This window comes from Lynx canadensis, chromosome A3, assembly GCF_007474595.2.
Source record: "Lynx canadensis isolate LIC74 chromosome A3, mLynCan4.pri.v2, whole genome shotgun sequence".
NCBI lineage: Eukaryota > Metazoa > Chordata > Mammalia > Carnivora > Felidae > Lynx > Lynx canadensis.
The window spans coordinates 103542845-103556086 of NC_044305.1; the positions used below are offsets into that span (position 1 = coordinate 103542845).

The following is a 13242-nucleotide window of genomic DNA, read 5'->3' on the forward strand; positions in this document are numbered from 1 at the left end:
AAGCGATTATTGATTTATACAACATCCTGGGTAGATCTCAATGGAATTACGCTGGGCAAAAAAGCTAATCTCAAAAGGTCGCCTGTGACAGAAGTAGAGCCATGGAGACTAGAGTAGTGGTTGTTAGGCGTTGGGGAGAAGGGAAGTGGCTGTGGCTTTCAAAAGGTAGTATGAGGAACGCTTGGGCTAGAACTCTTCTGTCTGTATCCTGACGGTAGCGGCCATCACACAAACCCCCACATCGGATAAAATCGCAGAGTAGTGAACACACACTCACACGCACACACAGCATGGAGTACATGTGGAACTGGGGAAACGTGAGTAAGGTAGCCGGAGTCTATCCACGTCCCTTCCAGGCTGTGATATTGTACTAGCATGCATGATGTTGCCACTGGCAGAAACTAGGCAAAGGGCATAGAGGATCTCTGTTGTTATTTCTTTACTTCTTTTTTCTTTTTTTAAAGGTTTTATTTTTAAGCAATCTCCACACCCAACATGGGGCTCGAACCCACGACCCCAAGATCCATGTTTCATGCTCTTCCAACTGAACCAGCTGGGCGCCCCAGGATCTCTGTATGATTTCTTCCAATTGCATGTAAATCTGTAATGATCTTAAAAAGTGGTTTTTTAAAAAAAGATATAAAATTTAGAACTGTCTACACAGCCATTAGTCACTAAACTTCATTTGGAACTAGTGAAGAAAAAAAAAAAAAAATTCTTGCACTTTACCTCCTCCATCTGCAAAGCAGCCCACCCAGGTAAGACAGAATGCTAGCCACAGAGCTAATGTGACATTGTTCTCGAAGAAACACTTTCAAAAAGTAAAGACAAACAGATAAAATTCATATAAAAAATATATTTTATTTAAAAGCCAACAAGCATTATGAAAAGATGCTCAACGTCACTTATCATCAGGGAAACAAAAACCAAAACCTACAATGAGATATCACCGCAAATGGATGGTTCCTACTGGGAGAGGAAAAAAAAAAAAAAAGGAAAACAAATATTCAAATGTTGGCAAGGAAGCGGAGAAACTGGAACCCTTGTAGGCCATTGGTGGGAATATCAAATGGTGTGACCACTGTGGAAAACACGGTGGAGGTTCCTCAAAAAATTAAAAATAGAACTCCCATATGACCCAACAATCCCACTTCTGGGTATATATATGCAAAAGAATCAAAAGCATGATTTTGAAGAGATGGTTGCACATATCAAAAAGAATCCAAAGTATAATCTATGAGATATCTGCATACCCATATTCAAAGCAGCATTATTCATAACAGCCAAGAGACGGAAGCAACCCAAGTGTCCGATGACGGATGAATGAATTAATCAAGTATGTTGCATAAATACAATGGACTATTATTCAGCCCTAAAAAGGAAGGAAGGTCTAGTAATGATGAATAACCTTGAGGACGTTATGCTAAGTGAAATAAACCAGTCATGAAAAGATTAATACTGTATAATCCCACTTATATGAAACATCTAGAACAGTCCAAATCATAGACACCGATAAAACGAAGGTTGCCAGGAGCTGGGAGGAGAGGAAGTGGGGAACCGACGGTTAATGGGTACAGTGTTTCAGTTCTACAAGATGAGAAAGTCCTGGGAGTGGGTTGCACAACTGTGTCAATACGCTGAACGCTACTAACTGCACACTTAGGAAAGGTGAAGGTGGGGCGCCTGGGTGGCTTAGTCGATGAAGCGTCTGACCTCGGCTCAGTTTTGATCTTGCGGTTCATGGGTTCGAGCCCCACATCAGGCTCTGTGCTGACAGCTCAGAGCCTGGAGCCTGCTTTGGATTCTGTGTCTCCCTCTGTCCGCCCCTGCCCTGCTCACACCCTCTCTCTCTCAAAAATAAATTATCTAAAAAAATTTACAAACCCACGTTTTTAATTTAACCCAGTATATTAAAAATATCTCAACATGTCATTCATATGAACACGGCTGAGATATTTTATATTCTTTCTTATGCACCAACGAAGTTTTCAACCTCCAGTGTGAACTGACAGGAACAAGCACATCTCAATCTGGACGAGTTGCATCTTAAGTGCTCAGTACTCCGCTGTGGGAAGCTGTGGCTTCCCCACTGAGCCAGACCTCACCTGTCACCCCCACATGATAAACCTTATAGTTAGAGCCAAATAACTCAAAATATTTGGCGGGGTAGGGGAGACACACAGGGTCTTTTTCCTGCTGCTAGACTTTTTTGAAATCTTATTTGTCTTCAGGTAGCTCTATGGAAAGGCTGATGGGCAAAACTCCAAACTCTGAACATCTCCTGAGCATGTCCTCTTTGTCAGGCCCTCATTACGACCTGCAGGACATCATGCCTCTCCTCGGAGGGCTCACAATCTGCCAGATAACTGCCAGGTGCAAGAGGACTAGGCACATCATGTGGAGGAATACCAAGAACACGACTGACCCCTACCTATGAATTCTGATGTTCCAGAGAATGTAAGGGTTAAGTCATTTGACACCCGGAAGTTGTTAATTACGGAGCTTTCACCCTGTTCACAATATTCACTGGCACATCCTGACCTTTCTTAACTCTTATCTCCACCAGCAGTAACTACACCTTCAAAGTACAAACTTGTGCAGAAAATAGTACACAATTTGTATTAAAAACGCACATGGCACACGCACGCTCACTAGCAAAGGCACTCAGAAACCCATACCTCTGTCAACGATTGTGAGCAGAATAATCGGTTATCCACTAAGAGCTCATTTGTTAATTGACCCAGGATGTAAGGCGACTACAATTTGATTGGTAAAAGCGAAAAAAAAAAAAAAAAAAAAAAAAAAAAAGGGAAGAAGAAAAAAGAACCCTCTCTCTCTCCTCATGGAAAAATATTTTTTAAAGACCTCCAGAAAAATCGGGGATATCGAGAAAAATAGGAAAGCATTTCTAGAATAAACAAAACATCTACTTGCTGCACATCCCAGACAAGAATAGACTTTCTCATCAGAACAAAGATGCAGGAGCAGAACTACCAGATCCGCTGCTTCCTTTCCCCACTCTCGGAGCAGAAACTATTTTGTGGGTGAAGGAGCAGGAGCCCCTGGCAGAGGAGAACCTCTCTATAACCTCACATTTGTGTTGCCCTGGGGACAACCAATCATAAAGACTTCTTTGTGAAAAAGAAAAAAAATGCGTTTTGCAATAAATTATCAAAAGCTTCATTGAAGATCTTAACGGACATGGTTGAGTAAGGAACACTAAACATGACTACAAAGAGAACAGAACCCAATTTTATCAACTCAGCAGATTTCAGGGGTCTTTAGGCACTGGATTATTAGAAGAATAACCATGAAAAAAAGTTATAGACTACAAAGGCTGTCAATTTTATTCTGCAGTTAATAAAACTCATATCTATCTAAGTCCTCTCCAGTCCCCCACTCATCCCCCACCCCAGCAAACAGATCCCCCCAGAACTAAATACTGAAAACTTACCTTGATGCACTAACTCAGACAAACTCCTTATAACTTATCATTTACTCCTTGCATTAAACTCTCGGTTATCATGCCAATCTACCGGAATGTAGTTAGTGCTATGAAATTACACCTCAGGATCCATGACTTGACTTCACAGGTATAAACATAACAGTCTTTAATAACTTAGACTGTGATCTCTAAAGCTTTACATCTGTCATCTAGAGTAACAGGACTTACCTTATAATCTCGCTAAACAGTATGTTACCATACATACTAAAAAAAAAAAAAAACAACATTATCTCACCCACTATTTCTGGTTCACAAGGTAAGATAAACTCTATCTATGCATCAAGCCACCACCTGTAGAGGCGGATTCATAGGTCTGCAGGGAAAAACTATAAGGCTTCCGAAGGATCCTTAAAATACATAGGTTTTTAAAACTACACACCATTAAGCCCTATTCACTCATTCAGTGAGCAAGAACGCTACAGGTTCATAAACTCAGGAGCACTTTCATGGGCAGAGAAACATTCCCAAGCACCAAGAACTTCTAAGCTTTAAATGAGTTCAGGACAGTAGTGAGAGAAATAAATAGCAGCAATAAAACTTCTAGCTCCTTTTCTTAAGGAGGGATCCTAATGAAGTAGATCTCAGTTTGCAGCGGGAGACACCTAGCCAATATGCATGGTTACCAATGTTTTTGCCGTCTCTGCTTGCCATTTCCCACGTGTGCCCAATCTGACAAGTGACCAACCTTCTGAGGCTCTAATTCTGTAACATGGGGACAGACCTGCATGGTTTCCCCATCTGAAGATTAGGAGGCACAGCCCCATTCTATCTGTAAATGCAAATTTGCCATTGTGTTCCAGCAATCAGATGTCTAGCCTGATGACTGTTTAGTTAGCTTCTGGCAAAAACGTGATCTACATTCTAACAGTCTGTATATACCAGATCCTTCAGGAATAATGCTGCCAACTTGCTTATATTTCATTAATCCAGGAAAGGCTAATCTGTCCAAATGGGAAGCGAGATTTTGGTGAATCCTTATCAAGACATGAACCTTTTCCATCAGTGGGGAAGAGTGACTTGAATCAACACAGACTTACTCACTTACCAAGGTTGCCAGAAGCAAACATGCTCAAAGTCACATGCTGGGGGCTCAAGGGTCAAATCTAGCCTGCAGATGTTTTATCTGGCTTGCACAGTGCTTTCAAAGTTCTAAATTAATTGCCAATGTCTAAACATCAGGATATTTGGCATCAAAATCTACATTCCTGGGTTATCTTGCACTATACAATAGGAAAACAACTACTACTCTCAGACCACACACCCACACAGACACAGTTGGGGGCAGTTCTAATGTAAAAAGTGCAAATGCTCCCTGATTTCCCATAGTTAGTTCCCACAAGGTCAGTTCCCTCTGTGATTATATGGTCAGGTTTTCCTGGGCATTTATGTTTGCCACTCCTGGTTCAGACCCCAAAACACTGTTTAATCCCTGAAATAAAAACCCACAATCTAATCTTATTAGTGCTATACCTAAAACCTCTGAGCAAACAAAATTAGCCCAAAGAGAAATGTGAGGAGAAAACAAACCATTTCCATGGTTCTATGTTGGTACTGCCTTTACAAACAAGGTCGGTTTTTTAAAGCGTCCTTGTTGAAAATGGTTAACTTGTCTCGTTTCCCTCCATACATTTAGCCATGTTTTTAAGCTATTTGCTGTAGCTGACTGAGTCCCCTTCAAGCAGAGGGTCATTAATAAGTGAGTCTTAGTGGTTACAACAACACCTACACTTCAGTGAAGGCAGGAACAGGGATTCCGGCTTTACTACTCAACAGGCAGATACTGGGTGTATTTTACTGCTGCTACAAAACCTGATTTAAAATCAATGTTGGCTTGATGTCTTATTTGACACATCCTCCCCTCCTATCAAAACATGGAATAAATCAGTAAAAAGGTTTCTAAAAGGGGGTTTAATGTAAATGTTACACACAGCCTTTACGCAGAGTCAAACAACCACACGTTAACTACCTCTTACCCGGGTATTGCTTACCCATTGCACTGAGATAATGGTTGAAGGCCTGGCAAGGAGGACTTGGGGTTTGTGTTGATTTGTCACAACTCATGGGTGCCGGGCTCCTGTCTGTGTCAAAAGAGAAATACCCACTGGAGGATCGAGACAGCAGGGAGGATCTTCTGACAAAGATGAAAAGCGGGGATCTGGTAGCAAAAGGCCCGGGGCTGGCTGGTGGGGCCAGCGGGCCCTGAGGGCTGCCTTGGGGGCAGCGGTCCCCTTCGCCTTCAGGATTACCTTGCTGCTCGGTCTGTAGAGAGGTAGGGGCCCCAGGCCTGAGCTGAGGAGGCCTCTCAGCAGGCTGCAATTGTCCACCTTCTCTGTCACACTCAGAACTTACATCTGAAGGTTGCTTTGCCATTTGGTCTTTTTTTCTGCAAGTAAAATAAAAACTAAGATTATCTTAAGCAAAACAGTAACCGTAACAAGTAACTAAATGTAGCTAACTTTCACGGACTCCTTCAACATTTCTAGAAGAGCGAATGCTTTAACGTTAAGTCGTCAGTTGGTATATTTTTCTGACAATCTTCCAGGTAAGAATAAAAATAACACCTAAAATAACAAAAGTTATCTCTCTCTTTGCGAGGTGGGGGGGAGGGGAGGGGGTGGGACTAAAACTTCCTGCCACCAAGCAAAATACAATTACATCCTCAACGTGTGACCGGTGCTCTAACGCACACGGACACGCACACAAGTTTTAGGAGAAGCAGCTCGTGTTAAGTCTATTCACACGTGCTCTTTGCTCAGGGCCGACTTGAAGAAGTCGGAAACTCCCAGCGGGCTCTGATTTCCCGGGATCAGATACCGCGCTGGAGCACAGGAGCGGGCGCAGATGCAGCGATTTGCAGGCGGCTGGCCGCGTTCCCCGCTCCGGCCCCATTGTTCTGCCGAAAGTGCTGAGGGCAGCAAGTCTGGGGAAGGTTTGGCAAGGGCCGTCAGTCGTAGTAAGTGCGTCACAATAGAGTTTGTAACTCCGAGCGAGCGCGGCTCGGCCCGGGTCGGGCGCTCCCCGCCCGCGGTCCCTCCCGCTCCCAGCCCGCGCGCCCCTCCTCCCGCAGGGGGTAGCGCGCCGCCCCGAACTCGACAGAACTTCTCCCGAATGCACCCACACTACGAGGTGCACACCTCCAAATGGGGGGGGGGGAGTCCCCCAAAGCCGTCCCCGGCTCCCCCTGCAAAGTCCCCAAGTAACTCTACACGCTAGGCGACACCGGAGCGCGCGCCTCCTTCACCCCATTGACCCTCCTCTGCGAAGGCAATCGGGCCGAAACTCACGTCCGCCCCTTCCCTTCCGAGCGTCGCGTCCGAGCCCGGGCCGCGCGGCGTCCTGCCCGCGCCCTTCGCCGACCCGGAGCCCCCTGACCGTCAGCACGAAGGTAGCGCGGGAGACAAAGCCTAGAACTCGCGTTCAGAGCCCCCGGGGCAGCGCAGACCCGACCACTGGCCGTCCACCCGCCGCCGCGCTCCGCCGGGCAGCCGAGGGCTCCGCGCGCCGCGCTTCTGGCCCGCGCTGCCCCGGCCGCCGCCGCCGCCGCCGCCGGGAACATCCTCCGCCTCCTCCCGCTCCTCCCCTCGCGCACTGCGCCCGCCGCCGCCGGCACCGCCGACCTCCCCGCGCCGCTGGCGCCGGGTGCCCGAGCTCCCAATTGGCTCGCGCGCGGTCGCTCTGCGCCGCAGCCAATAGCCGCCGCGGGCGGGGGCGGCGCCTACGGGTCAGGCCGCCAAAGGCGAGGCGATTGTTGACAAACTCGCCTCCGAAGGCGGCCCCGGCTGCGGCGGCGGCGGCGGCGGCGGCGGCGGGAGTCTCGGGGCCCGGAGCTGCCCAGGCTTCCCCAGCCCGCCCCCCGCCTCTGTGACCGTCCGGACGCCGCTCGAGGCTCCGCAGCTCCCGCCACCCCAAGCAGCCGGTCACCTGGAGACAAAGCAGGAGCCTCGCTCTCTCCACACCCGCAGGGCCGTTCTCAGCCCCTAGTCCTTGCTGCGGGCCGCCGACCCCGCCCAGGCCGGCTGGGCTGAAGACCCCAAAGGCCGCCCCCTCCCTAGCTGCAGCACCGACCCTCCTCCAACTTCCTCCCTTTTTCTCCCCGTGCGCCGCGGACACGCTCCAAATCTAAGCGATCACCACGGCCACTGGCACGCATATCTGCGCGCACCCGTGGCCACTGCAGACAGCGAACGTATCCACACCCCCATTCCCAGCGTCCCGCGGGTCTTCCACTACCAGCACCAGGACCGAGTAACAGGCCTTCGAGGGCACCGCACCGCCAGCCAGCACTGCAAGTGAGTCGCGGTGCCCGAGTCTCTACGACAGTCCGGCCCCCGGATGCAGCAGGTTCTGCTGCTCGAGGCTCGTCCACTGCGTGGCCGCGGCAGTCGGAGGAAGCCCTCAGTCTCCCGCTGTCTATGGATGGTGCGGCTGGTATCGTCTGCAGCGCACTCGCAGACCGGGCAGGGCTCCCAGACACGTCCGAGAGAACGAACGCAGTAGCTGCCCTGAAACCTCGGCCTGAATGGGTACAAGGAAAAGCCGAGTCCCGTCAGTTAAACAACCACCTCAGTTCCGCAAATCCTCCGCAACGGGCCCAAGCACCCGAGAAAAGTCAAGGCTCCAGACCAGCTCGTACCGCGCAGCCGCTACTCGGGGGTCTCCGGGAGCCGGCCGCGAGGCTCTGGCCGGCTGCCGCAGCCCAGTGTCGTGGAGCGGGGCCCCAGCTCCCGGGACTGAGCGGAGAGCACGCGCTGCCTTCCCAGCCGGCCCTGAGAAGCTTCACCACTCCCTCGCGCGGAATCCCGGCCCGAGCCGTACTTCGGCCAAGTGCCCGTAGCCTTTCCACGGATGACCCCTCACCAAACTGGACCTGCAGGGGAAGGGAACCCGACCCACCTGATCGCCGCCTCCCACCCAGCGACAAGTGGGACGGGTACGTGCATCTCTGCCTGCACGTGCTCGGGAAGGGAGCAGGAGGTGGAGCCGATCTGACTCCGGTGTTTGTGTTCCGTCGGCACCCGGCCCGCTCCCGGGGATTCGGAGGTATTTACCTTGCGTTTCTCAGTCCGAGAGTCAGAGTCAGACATTGGGGGGACGAGGGCCAGGGAAAGGGCGCCGAGGGGGTGGCGGCGGGAGCGGGGCTAAGCGAGCAGCCCGCGGCGATGCTGGCCGCAGTTGGGCTGGGGCGCGCAGGGCGACTTCAAGAATCCGGTGGCAGTGGTGGCGGCGGCGACGCGAGACGGAGCGCTCTTACAAGATCAGAACCTGGAGGCTGCGCGGAGCGAAGTGAAACCTGCACAGCCCTGCAGCTCGGCTCTGGCTGGTGGCCCCGCGCCCGCACCCAATCACTGTGAGCTCCGCCCCCGCTGGGTCCCGCCCCGGCGCGCGGGCTGGCAAGCCCCGCCCCCGCCGCGCAGCAGCCGCTGGCGCTTTCAGGCTCCGACAGGTAAAGGCGGGGGTGGCCCCGCCGGGTTCCCCTGCGCGCGCTGCCCCCCCTGCCCCGGCGGGGCGTGTTTACTGGAGCGACTAGGGCTGCTGGTGGCTTGTGCGCACCCATCCCCCTCCCTCCAAAGTGTACCCTTGCCTTTCCCCCATCCAGCAGAGGCCAAGACGTGCGCTTGGAACAGAGGGGGCGCTCCGGGCACGCAGAAGCGGGCTGGGCCGCTGCCGCCAGCCGAAGGCCTCAGGAGGCGCCCCCGAGCCCTTGATGGGCTGCAGGAATTTCTCTCTCAGCCTCTTTGGGGCAGACGCGGGGACTGGGTTGACCCGAGAACACGCAGGTCCAAGGTTGAGCAGAGGGTCTCAAAGCTCTCCTCACTCAGAGTCTGGGGTGCTGGGAGAGACCCCGATCTGCAGGGCTGCTCACCTTCCTCGCTCTCGCCTCACGTGATTGTCTTAGGCTCCCTCCTCTTGCCATCTGGCAGGGACACCTAGCCTGTCTCCCGCGCGGAACCTCCGATAAGAGGCAGAGCCCTTCGCGGGGCGAGTGAAGAAAGAGGCCAGGAGCTGATCCCCGGAGGCGTCTGTTCGTAGCCCCGAAGCGAGAAGGGGCTGAGCGCAGAGCAGGTAAAATAGGGAAATGAAAAAAGAACTCGAAAAAAAAAAAAAATCCTTTTAAGAAAAAAAAAAAAAAAAAAAAAGCCCAGAAGAATCTCGGCCTTCAGGTGGGAGAGAGGATGGTAACTCTGCTCGGGGAGTTAGGATCCTAGAGACTGGTGGGGCTCTCAGAGAGACGCCAGGGAGGCGCGGTGAGGCCAAGGAAGGCGGCGCGCATGGTGAGCGGTGTAGAGAGCGAAGTGCTCCCCCCCACACCCCTTTTCCCTGCGCGCTCCTATCCCCTTCCTCCTTGGTGCCCGCGGCCCCACTCCCACTCCTGCTGGGGGGGACGGTACCCCTTTGGGTCCGCACCCCCATATCTGTTTTGCTAATGTGGATTATGAGTTCTCACCGTTACCCCTCACCGCTAGGAGACAGCCGTGGCCGGGGAGTGGGGGCAAGGTCGGTCGGGAGATGCAACACCCTGCCACGGGGGAGACCCGGTTAGACGGAATAAAGAAACTCAATTTAAGGATCACCTAACCCCCCCCCCCCCCACCCCAGAACGAAGAAGGAAGGGTCCTCAGTTGCAGAGGAGCAAGTCAGCGAGGCGTTTGTCCCGCTGCTGGCCACCTCGGTCAGTTTTATGCTGCATAAGCAGACATAGAACGTCAGCGAGACAGCACAGCCCCTGGTTAAAGTCTTCTCAGCACATCCTCCCGCGAATCCTGAGCCAAGTGTGGGAGGCCAGGGGTTCCCGGATGGACTCAAGGACCCATGGCCCGTTCTGCCTCGGGATTTCGTCGCAAGAGGGAGAGAACGAGGGCGTGCACGCGGCGAAGTGGACGCAGAGGCCAGATGTCTACCCTGACCGTGGCTTGGAGCTGCTGCCTTCGACCTCAGGTGGCGGCCACGGGTGATCTCTGAGCCTTAGCCGCCCGGTGTAGTAGCACCCGGGGAAAATAACAGAACTCCTGTGCCCGCTGGGAGCCCCAAACCCGACCTAGTGCTCCGAGCTCTCCGTGGGGTTGGCCGACGCAGACGGGGACAGGAAAAGAACCACTACGGCAGAAGCCGTAGTGGTTGTCATCTGCTTCTGTGCAGCTCCGCCGCCCCCGCGTCGTCTGCTTTAGCGACCCTGTGAACACTTTAAAACAACAACAAAAAATAAAACACACACACACACCAAAAAATCAAAGGCATCAGGGAAAGCAAATGGTTAAGCGCACTTATTTGGGACACGAAGAGGAGGTCGTCTCGGAGTCTGCTGTTCATGCAGCCCAGACTGTGCTGGGGAGCTTTGGCAGAACACCCCACGCTCTTCCCGCCCTCTCCCACAGGGGCCGGAGGTCCTCTGGAAAGGGACGGTGTGGGAAGAGCAGGTGGGCTCTCTGCTCCGGTCCGGTCCTGGATGTCGCCCTCGCAGACACAAGCAGAGCTATGCCCACTCCTGCCTCCGCCAGGAGAGGAGGAGAGGGAGTAAGGAGGATGGCTTGGACTGAGAGAAAGGAGCAAGAATGAAGTGGGGCAATGATCTGAAAAATGAGATAGGAAATCTACAGCCCTTGCCCAGACCACAGGCGTTGCCGGTGTGGTGTCTCCGAGTTCCGAAATCGACTTAACTGAAATGTACGGCCCTAGCCCGCCTCCCCAGCCTCGGAAGTAGCCGGAGCGCCTTCCCATCGCTTAATGTCTTTATTAAACTTTGTATCTATGCTCCTCTAAAGAACAGATTACAATTTCATATGGTAAAAATATTTTCCGCTCGTTGTCTTACGGTCCGGAAGCCGCCTGCCAGAGAGGACGAGCCGGAGTTCGCGCTCTGCGGAGAGCAAAACTCCAGGCACACGCTCCCCTTTCCACATCCGTGCGTTTCCTCGAAGACTCCAAGGGGGATCTGATTCACTGGAAAAGCATCATTTGCTGAGCTGAACTTTGCCCACGAGTGTTTGATTTTTATGCTTTGATTTTTCCCCCCACGCAGCACCAATGCGTTTTCCAAAAATCACTGTAATTCTGAATCACCGCTGACAGCAGGAGACCTTTGGCGACACCTGGGTGTGGGGCGTGTTCGCAGGGGAACCCACTGTCTAGGGGGATCAGGCGCCTAAGCTGGGAGAGGTTGCGGCTGGGCGCGGCCGGGTTACGTGATAAGGATCCGTGTTCCGGGGCTGCCGCCTGGCTTCCTTTCCCAACAGCCCATCGCGAACCGCGCCAGCCTCGGTGGGAACCTCGCTCTGCGACCGAAAATCCCCGAGGGCCCAGCGCGTGCCAGGCCGGCCTCGGCCCCAGCTCCAGGCGTCAGAGAAGCTAGTGTCGTGGCAACTGCAAGCGAGCCACCACCCTTCCCGCCACGCCCGCTATAACTTGGCTCCCAGCTTGGGCCGCTGGGAGCGCGCCCCTTCTCGGGCCTGGGTTGAAGGCCCAGGCCGCCTGCGCATTGGTGATTCCGGCGATTGGTGCATGGAGGGAGGTGTGTGGAATGTTAAAGGCGGAGATCACCCTCAGGGCATCATCCTTCACCGAGTCGCACAAATCCAGTAACTGCAAAACATGACACAAAGTGACAGATCAGATGTTGGCTCACTTACAGCGCGGGGTGCCATTGGCTTTGCGCCCACTCCCAAGCACCTGCACAGGTAGCCACTGGGGAAACTAGTTTCCCTTGGGATTTCCCGGGACCCAGGAGGGTAGAGGCCGTTGGTCATGAATAACCATCACAAGACTTATCTTAGAAATTCCTAAGTCTGTGACAGCTGGTCCTGCAGAAGTCCACTTCTTCCATACAGGGTTGGGGGCAGGCTCCAAATTAGATGGGAATCTCAGGACCAAGGCCTGGGAATTTTATCAGCATTCCCCTTGCCTGCCCTGCCCTGCCCTCCCCTCTCCTCCAGTCCCCATCCTTTTCCTCACCTCCACCTCTGGAGTGCCTGGGGTGCCCCCCTCTGGCGTGCTGACGCAATTGAACAGGAAGAGCATCAGACAGGTGAACCCATTGGAGACTAGCCCCGGTTCTCTCCAGACTAGCACCTCCCCACCCCTGGCTGGCAGCAGGCCATAGTTCCCGAAATGCAGGCACAGTGGGACTAGGGGTACCAAGACCAAGCACTGGCATCTCTGTGCATCTTACACCTGGTTACTGCAGCAAATCAACCTGCAGTTAAGGCGAATACCGAGGAACCTGGCAGATGTCCATGTGTATTCTGATAACCATTGGAAAACACAAATATGACATCTCGGCAGAAGGGAGGGGGAAATGTAAGCTAGTGATTTTGGAGGAGCTGCATTGGGTGTATTTTAATTTCATTTTCCATGGATTAGGTGCCAATGCATTTTTTTTCTTTTTATTCCCAGGGCAAAAAAAAAAAAAAAAAAAAAAAAAAAAAAAAAAGCTACCAAAAAAAAAAGGTTGTTTTTCTTAAACTCAACAAGGACAAGGCGGAGGGTCTGCTTTCCTTTCCCATAACCAGCTGCACAATTTACCCCTCCATTTTTTAAGTTTTCAGCCAGCCATAAATTTCTTTCACTCACCAAATTACAGTTAGCCCCCAAGTTTTTATGGTTGTAAAAACAACACTTACACCAGCCCCACTGTAGCCGCCCTCACAGCAGTGGTCATTACTGAGCTACATTAATACTGTAAAGAGCACAGTTCCCTTACAGCAGTCCAAAATGCCATTTCAGGTGTTCAGAGACAATGGGGG

General features: G+C 52.3%; 2 protein-coding genes across 8 annotated transcripts in view; one reads left to right on the forward strand and one right to left on the reverse strand.

Annotated features, from left to right (window-relative positions):
* The window catches only part of BCL2L11 (BCL2 like 11), a 49725-nt gene extending 40922 nt beyond the window's left edge, over nt 1-8803 (reverse strand). For 3 of the 7 annotated variants that reach the window (XR_003967878.1, XM_030311149.1, XM_030311154.1), the window contains exons 1-2: nt 8399-8473; nt 5494-5888 (exon numbers count right to left, since the gene is read on the reverse strand). Coding sequence is in view for 6 of the 7 variants with exons in the window: in XM_030311149.1 (XP_030167009.1) it covers nt 5494-5888; nt 8399-8445 (442 nt within the window). In the remaining variant the exon portion in view is untranslated. Of the gene's footprint in view, nt 1-5493; nt 5889-6789; nt 6961-8398; nt 8494-8553 lie in introns of those variants that run through there. The other 4 variants (XM_030311152.1, XM_030311150.2, XM_030311155.1 and 1 more) reach the window with 4 other exon arrangements.
* Nucleotides 7378-12885, forward strand: LOC115510862. The gene is made up of 2 exons (XM_030311148.1): nt 7378-8545; nt 9427-12885. The coding sequence occupies exons 1-2, from the start codon at nt 7918-7920 to the stop codon at nt 9462-9464; spliced, it is 666 nt and encodes a 221-aa protein (XP_030167008.1). The 5' UTR covers nt 7378-7917; the 3' UTR covers nt 9465-12885.
* The last annotated feature ends 357 nt before the right edge of the window (nt 12886-13242 follow it).